General features: G+C 32.1%; 1 protein-coding gene across 1 annotated transcript; it reads left to right on the top strand.

The window, feature by feature from the left end:
- The first annotated feature begins 1,127 nt into the window (after positions 1 to 1,127).
- Positions 1,128 to 9,708, top strand: LOC147066369 (uncharacterized). The gene is made up of 6 exons (XM_085955755.1): positions 1,128 to 1,186; positions 6,069 to 6,183; positions 6,600 to 6,833; positions 7,004 to 7,204; positions 8,314 to 8,529; positions 9,047 to 9,708. Exons 1-6 carry the CDS (start codon positions 1,128 to 1,130, stop codon positions 9,242 to 9,244), a joined length of 1,023 nt encoding a protein of 340 aa, XP_085811881.1. The 3' UTR covers positions 9,245 to 9,708.
- The last annotated feature ends 1,199 nt before the right edge of the window (positions 9,709 to 10,907 follow it).

Below are 10,907 nucleotides of genomic sequence, written 5' to 3'. Positions count from 1 at the left end.
ATAAAAATGTACCTATATAATAGAGTATGAACGTAAACACTGACTCATTATCGCAGTTTGTTTCTAAGTTTTGGGTTTAAGGTTAACCGTACCATTTGTGGGTAGGTACGAGTATATAAAGATTTATTCACGGAGCCATAAAATGTATGCTCTGAGCGATTAATTGAAAATTTTCCAGAAAGGAGCTTTTTTACCTTTTCTATGTTGCCAATCGAAAGTGCCCCCTCAAAATCAGACCTAAGATATTTTCCATTCGCCTTTAATCTGCGGGTATGCAGATTTTGTTAGGACTTTTACCTTTTTTTACAACGAAAATAAAGTAACTAGGTACAGATTTTGAAACATAATGTGCGTTGTAGAATGAAAAATAAATCTAAATGAAACACAGTGCTAAAATAAAAAAAAAACTGTCAAAATGAATCCGTGTCGGAGCAATAAGAAAAGTTTACATTTTGTTATAATCTCATAAAAACAGTCGCCGATGCATAACAATCTGCCATTGTGATCGTGCATCAACGCATGCAATGATTGTTTGAATCATTATCTTTTTCGAACAGCCTGCGACGTCCTAAGGCCCTGCGCAGTGATATCTCTAGACAAAGTTACGCCCTTAAAACCGATTCACTGCGGAGCATTTAATTACTTTTTAATTACCACATTTAAATAACATGCTAATTATATCGAATGGTCCCTTAATCAGGACACAACAGCTGTGGTGTTCGCGCTGTAACGATTAAGTAGACTTATAATGCTGTCTACTTCCATTTTTAATTTTAAATCGTTTTAAAATTCATTAGGTACTTATTTGTGTGTTTTATTTCATTGTGTTTTATTATTTATTTTTGGCTATATTAAACAGGCAAATTTATCATAAATCTTTAAATTGACACACACGGCATCTACTGAGAATTAAGGAGTTTCCATGAAACCTAATCTCAAACAGCGGTGGTTTTACATACGTCTGTGGCACTGATTATTGTGAAAAATTCTCTATGCGATAAACCGTAATCACAATATCTATTGCAATGCAATTAGTATTATAATATAATACAATTTGTGTTGTCCGGATTTTTTATGCTTCGATATTTTCGAAATCGCAGTTCTCACTTCCCAATGAATACGACGAAATGTTCATCAGAATCATCACCGCCTTGCGCTACAAAGAATTTTCCAGGGTTTTTGCAAGGTGATTTCAGAGGCCCTGGGCGAATTTAAATTGGCAATAGGTACCAGATGTGAGTAGACGAATTATTGTTTACAAAAAGGCACCTTTCTCAGCTGGTACAAATTTCCTTTGACTTGGCATCAAGTAGAGTAGTTTGCATGCCAAAGTCTTTAAAAACACATCGATAGTAAATGGGCGGCGTCTAGAAAAAAAATGAAGCGACCACACCATTTGGTTCGTTAAAAACGGCCAACGGTCTATCAAGAATGTAAAATTTATATTCGTTCCTTCATCCGCCGCCCTTTATAATACGCCGCCTATATGCAACGCATGACCTGCCTACCCCCACGGGACGTCACTGGCCCTGCAGCACACATTTTGAATACCACTGCCCTAAAATATTAGTAGTCTAATAATGCCAACAACCATTTTCTTTCAAATGTAAGGGTAGGTTAAACATATCCTTATTATTATTCGAATATGTAAGTGTTCAACTACTGCTCTAGTTGTCCATATAATGACATTCACGAACCACATATCAATGACGACATGTATTTGTATGAGATGATTTATTATTGCTAACCTATAATAATAACAATGTTGAGTTAATTCGCGAATTGTCACGTCTCGCACGCAGTAGATGTCATGTTATGCCAATAGTGCAAGTATAATAAGGTTATTTACTATAAAACCAGGTGGTGAACCGGTACAACTATTATCAGTTTATTAGGTTAGCACTGTAAGTAGTAGGTAAGTTGTATTAAGAGGTGCAGTACCTACTATGATTGTATGCTACGATATCAATCAAGTAATATATTACTGTTCGATATAATATTATTATCGAATACTAAAGCCCCAGATCAATACACAACTTCTAAGTTATGGATACACATTTTTAATTATTTTATAATAAAAATCGATAGATTCTAAAAATAAATATAGAACATATAATTTCAGAATTATTCGAAAATATTTTCGCTGCATTAGAGTAAACTTAATAAACTTCTTTAATTACAATATTTTGAAATGTAAACTATCAATAATCTGTCATAAATTTTTCGGAAAAGTGTAATGTGTAAATTTAGTTTTGATTAAACTTTATTGGAGAATACAATTTAATTGTGTTTATGGAAAGATTTTTAAAATTATAACTCAAAGAATTGAGCACGAGTTTAAGCGACTCGAATTAATGGTGGTAACAAAATCGAAAACAAAAATATTAGCGGGAACCAAAAATGTTGTCAAATAGTAATAGCTTCTAATAAGCATTCAAATTCAATAATATTATTTGAAAACTAAGGTAATTGGCCATTGCAATTACACTAATCAAAATATTTTACTGATGTTATTGTATACTTTTTTGAAAACACGTCGTTTAATTTCAATTGGTGATTTCATAATAAAATCATATTATACAATGTCATAAATAACCGCTAGCTGATTTTCATTTAAATATTAAAAGCAGTTACGAAATTTATGCAAGATATTTTTTAGGAAAACTATTTTTCGAGAATCAAATTGATAGAAAAAAAAACTTTCGTACTAGATATCTAAAAGTTACGTGGACTGTTTTTGGTTCAACGTCCTCCACGACTGAATAATAATTAGGGTCGCAATTCACTGGAGTTTTAAAATATTTAATTGAATTTATTTTTTGCATTATCTAGAGCAGTGTATGCCAAACTATGTGCTGCGTGAGGTTCTAGGTGTGCCACGAAAGAAGAAAAATGTCGTTCACATTACAGCAACATTACATTTAGAACTGTGGAACAGAAAAGCTCAAAACTCACAGCTTGATTGTTTCCCAGGCGTAGACGCTTCAGCAAATAATTTTTGTCAAAAGTGCAGAAAAGTGTCAATGAAAAAAAACGGGAATGTTTTACAGGTGGTAGATGAGGAGTTAAGAATTTTTTTAAATCTAATTTATGACCGCGTTTTGACATAATTATTTTTCAAAATCAATTATTGCATCTTTTATTATCACAACCTTTTTTGGTTGGCGGATCCCTCGAAATAAAATATGTCTCAATGAATAGAATTCGTAAGTTCAACATGGCACAAGGTTCAAAACAAATGTGGTTTTACTCTATGGCCTTCTAGTTATACGTTCTCCACAAGCTTTTGTGAATTCTCTGACGTAGCTGCTGGATTAACACATAACTTTACTGGTGATATCTTTCTTTCTAAATTAATTCAGTAGTTATATATTATTGTCTCCGCTACGACTGATATTATAAAGGACGTATTCCACGGACGTTAGGTTTCTTATTTCATTTATACAATACGGTAGGTAAGTAAGTACCCAGAGAGTCCGCGCGGATAGATTCACAAGCTTATTCGCAGAGGTAAAATAAATCGCAGCATTTGAAAAATTAAATTATATGTACCTCCTAACCGAGCCTGCTCCTTGACATATTATGTGTATGCTCGAAGTGATTTCATTCTTTCGTACAGACATACAGACGGATTGAAAAAATAACTGTATGTGGGTAGGTACCTCTTGCGTACACCTCTTTGATGTATTTTGCAATCATGACATCTACCCTAACATTGAGATTTTGTATATGATATAATGATATTACAAAATAACAATAATGTCTGTTTGGCCATTTTAATTCATCAGAATTAACGTTTGATTATACGAATTGGAGTGTATTCTTTATAGTTGTGTTAAACTTTTAAAATTTATAATAAACGAGTTATACCAGTGGTCTTTTATTTTTCTTTTACATTTCTGTGGGTCTATTCTATACAAAAAGCGGCTATTGATGGTAGTTTATCATATTTTATGTATTGAGGCGGTTAATTGTTACAATAAGTGAACCGTCTAAACTAAACTGTCTGAAAGTGCTATGTTTTAACAACCCCTCTCTCGACTGTGTTAACTTTTAGAGCGAGATAGACAGTTTTGACAGTTTATACGGCTAACTTATTGTAACAATTATAATACTTCAATACATAAATATGATAAACTACCGTCAATGGCCGCCGATAACCGCCTTGTATATAGAATAGACCCACTGATTCACTTGTGAAATCAAGAATAATCAAATTCGCCTCGTGTAATTCGTACGCACTAGAAGGAAAAATAGATTAACTTCTTCTACTATAGTATATTTTATGTAATATTATTATGTATTATGGGTGTTAACTTTTTTTTAAAACCTATTTGTGTTAACGATCATTGTGTAGGTATGACATAGAATTACAACTTTATTACTCTAAACCAGTATTCAATAATATAATGGGTACAAATTTATATGCACCTGCTGACAAAAACATACTTAATATAAACTTTCATAAGTAAAAATCAGTATATTTTTATAAACTTTTTATAGGTTCATAGTATTACGATTGCAGCATTGGTGAAAAGAATGGAACATATTTTTCCTTACTGTAACTTTGGATAATAATAACGAATTGAGAGATTATTGATTTATAAGGTGCATGATTGAATGAGGGCGTGTGTCGTTCTTGCAATAATACTTCTTCACATACACAATATTATGTTATATATTATGCCAATCGCCTGCCGCCCCAGGATATGAACTGTATACCTGTTTTTCAAACAATTTCACTTTCGTTTCGTAATATGTTTTTTGACACGCATGCCCGCGCGATTTCGAAACGGGCTCGCGATCTGTGCCAGTTAATTTTATTCATATGGTAAGCACCATAGCCATAAACATTGTACCTGCGTGTTCTTGTAAATTACCATAACATAATAGTCAAATTATATAATACCTTTTATCGTCGACAGCATTGCTACAATTATGTCATTTCAATTTATTGAGATCGAACTTTTTCACGGAAAATCATGTAACGATTTGACATTCATTCGATGAGTTAGGTAAGTGTATCAATTCACAATATAAACTTTTTACTCTCTGTGAAAATTTATTCTACCTCGAACTAATAAACAAATAAAAACAGCTAGTATGTTACAATGGTGGGAATTTAATATCGATTAAAGTGACTACTTACCTACTTTTAATAAAATAGCGCAATTTCGTTTTGTAATATGGACATTCTTTTTTATGAAAATGATTAATAAAATGTACTTACGAAGAATTTTATCGAAAACTTTTATATTCATTAATTACTGTAAGTACTTCCACAATGCGACGTTTTGTATTCAACCTATTGGTTGATTAGTATACAAACACCTGGTTGTTAGAAAAAAAGCAACATGTGCATTTACCGCATTCGAACGAGTAACACGCGGTTTCAGAAATGGCATTCTACCACTCGTCCATTGCTGATTGAAAATAAAATATAGTGTTGGATAATGTGTAGCCTTAAAATTTAATTTATTATTATATGTATTAAGCAATTATCACTAGGGGTGGTTTCCAATCCTGGCATCTTAAAGAATTAAAATGTATATGCTCATGTCAATAACCTACGTGGTCGCAGGCAGCCATGGTCTATTCTGGGTCAGAACTACTGTTTCCTCGAGTCAAGTCTATCAGGCACCATTAGCGAGGGGTGCAAGACTAGTAAATGCGCTCCCTAAAGACCATTTTCAATGATGTACTTTTTGCATTTTGTTTTGGAAATTTTATTTATTTATTTTCTTCTTAATAGTTATATTTATTATAATGTAAATTTCATGTTGTGAACGTCCTGAATTTTGATTTGTTATATCCACAATGTTTTGTTTTCTAAAATAAATAAATTCAATTCAACAGTTTATAATATTATCATAGTATTCATACACAATGCCTCAGTCTTCATTATTTAATAATAGTAAAAAGGATGAATAAATTGAATTAAACAATAAATACATATTGCGATAGTATGTATAGGTACGTATATCACCCCTTCTCTTCTGCATGCAGGTATATTGAAAATGCGTGATAAATGATATTTAAATTATAATAATTCCCTTTTATCTTTATAGGACTCCATATTTGTTCCTGTTTGCGTGTGCGTTAATCTCCATTGCGACGTGCCAACGAGAAACCTTTGATGACACTCAACAAACTAGACCACAAGTATTCGTATTAAATACACAGGTATGTCTGATATGTTTTTATTTTAAGTTTGTTTAGAAACATAACTATAACTGCCGTAGAGCTCAAAATAGTCGCAAGTTACGATGCGGCCCTGCGTAGAGATTATGTCTACGCCTTCATGTTTTGACGTAGAAGTAGCCACAGAAAAATACATTTATAAAATTGCTATGCTCATCTGTCGACATAATAATACACTTGTATATTTATTATATTACATTATTTAGAAAGTAAATAAATATTGTTAAGGTCAACCGTTAAAAAACTATATCGTTTTATATTTTTCAATAAAGTGGTGCAAAAAATATTGCAATCTTTAAAATAAAATATATTATTATATAGCCTTATTATAGTTGTACTTACATGTATATAAACGTCAACCATTGAAAATCTCTGTATGTATTTTTTTTAATTCATAGGAAGCGAGAAATATCAGGCCGAGGGCATACCAAAGCGTTAATCCAGCTCCGAACCAATTGAATGGGTTATCTGCAAGTGGGTTCAGAGGACAGTTGGGTTCAGACGACAGCGCCCATGCACCAGCCCAACAATTACTGCGTCGCCCAAACTTCCCACAGGATGCTGACGGCTTCCAAAATATCCCAATCCGCCCACAGCAACAAGTTAGGCGGCCAGCGTCTCCACTGGTACAGGTAGGACAGTAAAAATTAATTGCTTCGTTATTATAGTTATTTATTTTTCTTTTCAAAAATCATATCCGCCTGATAGCTTTATTTAAAAATAATAGAGATGGGAAAAAACTTTTCTCTGTTTCCGTAGACTTTTGTTTTCTCTTTTATTCACTATGCTTTTTATTGCACAGGAAAAATTGGAAGAAGAAGAAGATGAACTGGAAAAGGAAGAACCTGACCGCCTCTCACAGTTACTGCCTAACTCCAAATTTGACTGCTCTGGTCGATCAGGGTATTACGCTGATGAAGGTCTAGCCTGTGAGGTGTTCCACTATTGCCAAGATAATACCAAGCACTCATGGATTTGTCCCGATGGATTTACTTTCCACCAGGTACCTGAGATTTTTCTAATAATATACATAAGTCACAATATTATAAAAATACAGTAAATACTGAATAGTCTAATTTCTATTTACAGAGTAGGTGAATTATAATTATTATGTATTATTTGCTGTATGGAAATTCCATGTCTGCAATTTCTCCGCCTCGCTGTTCCAGCATAATTTATTCCATATAATTAAAATAACTAGTTCGGAAACAATGGAGTATGCTGTAAAGTAATTATGTAGATCCATATTGACATTGTTATTTTTATGTTAAATACAAGCAATTATTGTGCAATTTACAAGTCACTATTAGTGGTTCAAATCGAGAAGCTAATAGTAAGTTATGAAATTGTAAATTTATTCTTACAAAAAATGTTTCTAATATGCACAAGTGTATTCAGTGACGTCCCGTGGGGGTAGGCAGATTGAGCGTTGCTTGGGGGCGGCAGTTACTCAAAGAGCGGCAAATCGAGGAGAATCATTAAGTATATATAGAAATAGCTACATAACATTCGTAATATCGGAAATATCTTTCCATTAAAAAAATCAGTTCACTGGTTAGAAACAAATTGTATTAACTAGGTACTATACAAGTTTTAACAGGACATTTTTTTTGTCGGATTTGCGATGTCTAGTTTACTTCCGTTGTCTTTGGACGTCACGTTCTTGGTGAATAGCAATGACACGTGCATACCTAATTTAAAAAATATCCAAATATGTTTTTAAGTCTCTCGCGAGTTTTGGAAGTTGTCAGGTGTATTTTTAAATGTACCTATCTGAAACCGTAGAGTCACAATATTGTATATTGAAGCAGATATGACATTTAAATAAATTTTTTAGTGTTATATATCTTGTTAGTAGTAATGTATCCATACAACACATTTCTTAGATATTTGAGTCATGAAAGGATGATAAAAAGTACTGTATAAAAAATGTGGCGGCATTTTGGCACTGCCTAGGGGCGGCATTTTGTCTAGGGACGTCACTGAGTGTATTCAAATAATAGACTATGATAAGAACATGTTTGCAAGTATATATAATTAAATGTATTGCTTATCACGCCGTATGAGCAAATGTAATGATAAATTTCGTAAATTAACATTTGCTTTTTCCAGGTCCATTTGATTTGCATGCCTCCATCAGGCGATAACATTTGCCAGAAGTCCTCGCAGTATCATTTCGTAAACGATTACTTGTACAAACCACTGAACGCCGAAGAGGCTCAAATTAAGCCGAACGTAACTTTGAGATACTCGGACAGATTCTACCCATCCGAGGTGTACCATGACGGACGTTACGACGAAGAAGATGAAGAAGAACCCGAAAGAATAGTAAGTGGTTTAAAAAAAATATTGGAATCCGTGTTTGTAGATGCATTATTTGTTAATACCTTGCACCTGTAGATAATTCAGACGCCATTCAAATGTATTCCTCATGAACCTACATATTTAGGTACTTACTATTCATGTCAATTGTCGTATTTACCACATACTATGTATTCATTTTAAATGGAAAAAAATTATTACATCGAGTGCCTTTGCATAACAAAAGAATTTCACTTCGTAACTAATTAATCCTTCATTTTAAAAGTTCTCTAAGATTAAATATTAATTACTCATTCAATCAATATCTTTATTCGTATATACAAGACCTTATTCATGAACTAAATATAAATATTCTTTAAGACCATTACTCCTATTGAGATTTATAACTTTTAACGAATGGGGGATGAAAAATATGACGTAGTTTTGATGGGGTTTAAAGATTTTGTGACGAAATTTGACAATATAGGGTTTCAAAAGTGACTTCATTTATGGATAGCCCCCATATTTTATTTTTACTTTATAGGTGCAGGCCGCAGCTCCTCGTCGTGCACCAGCCAGACCTGCAGCTGCCATTACTGCCACCCAAGCGCCATCGCGTCGTCCTCAAGTTTTCCGGTCTCCCGAGGAAGTAGACATTCCTCTACAGCAGCGCAGACCCTCTCATGTGCCTCAACCTTTCCACCCGTCTAATAACCATGACTTCGAATATGAAAAGAAGTGATTATTTTTTGTGTGAATTGAAATATTGAGCTAGTTTTATTTTTAGGTAGGTATAGGTAGGTAATAATTAATAATACTGTATGCCAAAATATTGTTTTGTAATGCCTTTAAATTACATACAGGTAGAACAAATGAATTATATTAAATTTCTGTTAAATGATTTCAATCGAAACTAGAAGCCTGTTTTCACAAAGTGTAGGTAAACAATTTAAACTAGATACATATAAGCACATCTTTTTACCTACCGCTGTTAATTATATTTGCCATTCAAAATACCTAATATGTATCAATGAATCTATTATAGGTACTCATACTAATTAAATATTAGTAAACTTAGTTTTACTTAGTCGAGAGTGAGATATGTGTACATAAATGAATATACCTAGGTACTTACAAAAAAATGTCCAGGATTTTAAATGTGTGTGGCATGTATTATTTTACCGAACGCTCTTATTTATTCTTAATTTTATGAACATTATACATAACAATTTATTATGATTATATTATTTACATATGAAAAGAAATCAATTAAAATTGATAGAACGACTGTCCTTTATGTATTATTATTGTATTAACATTTGTTATGGTTCTTATCAACAAATCCTTCTCGATTTGAAAATATTTAATAGTCTGTTTTTATAGTAAATTGTTAATAAAAATCTTAAATAAATTTGTTTGTTTTATTATTTATTCGTTCATTCGAAACCCCGAGAATCTTAGAAAGTGAGTTGCATTCAAAATAATTACAAGATAAAAATAACTTTTTATATACAACGTTTTTAAATTTTCTGTTGAATCATATAAACTTGACTTGACTAGCTTAAACGATCAGAAAAATTTGTGCTTGACAGAAATAATAATGAAATGTCATATTGATTTCCACAGTAACGCACGTATATATTATTAATTTAGTTGCTAGGACCCCAGACCCCTGCCAACCAATAATGGTGTCGAAATAACTTTTCATACAAAACAGAATTAACGTAAAAAATGAATTCAATTCTACTTAAAGATGGCTAAACGTATTATGCATTAATATGCATTGGCATCGTGTTCTGATATATTCTAAAAGTTTCAAATGTCAAGCTAGTCGGGAAGTTAGTTAAAAATCGAATGCAAGATTTGTACCGGACAAATAAGAATAAGAGCTAAGAAAAACGTTGCAATAAATTGTTGAAATAATTTCATAATACATAAAGTACAATACCTAATGTCGATTATAACGTTTAATTAAAGTTATATTATATTATCATTTGAAACATGTTAGCAATCAATACATTAAACTTCACAAGAATAGGATTTTGATATTGTGAAACATTTAGTAAAAATGCATTTAAAATCTTGATGCCTTAACAGTATTTTGAAATTGCCGCTACGAGGTGTCGTCATAGACAATATGGCTGAAGTAAAATCACCCTGCCAGCTATGTAATATTAAAGAGATCGAAGATTGAAATATCAATTTATTAATGCAGGATAAACAAATATTATAGAAGCAATATTTCAATACTTCTTCTGTTTCATTATATACGTATGTTTGAATTAAATTTTTCAAAAACTTTAAAAATAATAGTACAATAATTTATTATTAAATTAAATTCTAGCAATACTTTTATTAAAGTCTATGGTTACAAAACCGATAACAAATCAAAATCAAAATCAAAT

Source organism: Rhyacophila brunnea, unplaced genomic scaffold (genome assembly GCF_057557595.1).
Source record: "Rhyacophila brunnea isolate RB1 unplaced genomic scaffold, BYU_Rbru_1.0 scaffold_5, whole genome shotgun sequence".
In the NCBI taxonomy this organism is placed as follows: domain Eukaryota; kingdom Metazoa; phylum Arthropoda; class Insecta; order Trichoptera; family Rhyacophilidae; genus Rhyacophila; species Rhyacophila brunnea.
Note: the sequence above shows the minus strand (reverse complement) of the source record. Positions and strands in the feature narration are given on the sequence as shown.

Bases quoted from the DNA above. Each gene is read 5' to 3' on its own strand.
- LOC147066369 (XM_085955755.1), top strand. From the start codon at position 1,128: ATGTTCATCAGAATCATCACCGCCTTGCGCTACAAAGAATTTTCCAGG. The intron at 1,187-6,068 runs GTGATTTCAGAG...TTATCTTTATAG, and splicing joins TTTTCCAGGGTTTTTGCAAG to GACTCCATATTTGTTCCTGT. The intron at 8,530-9,046 runs GTAAGTGGTTTA...TTTACTTTATAG, and splicing joins AAGAAGAACCCGAAAGAATA to GTGCAGGCCGCAGCTCCTCG.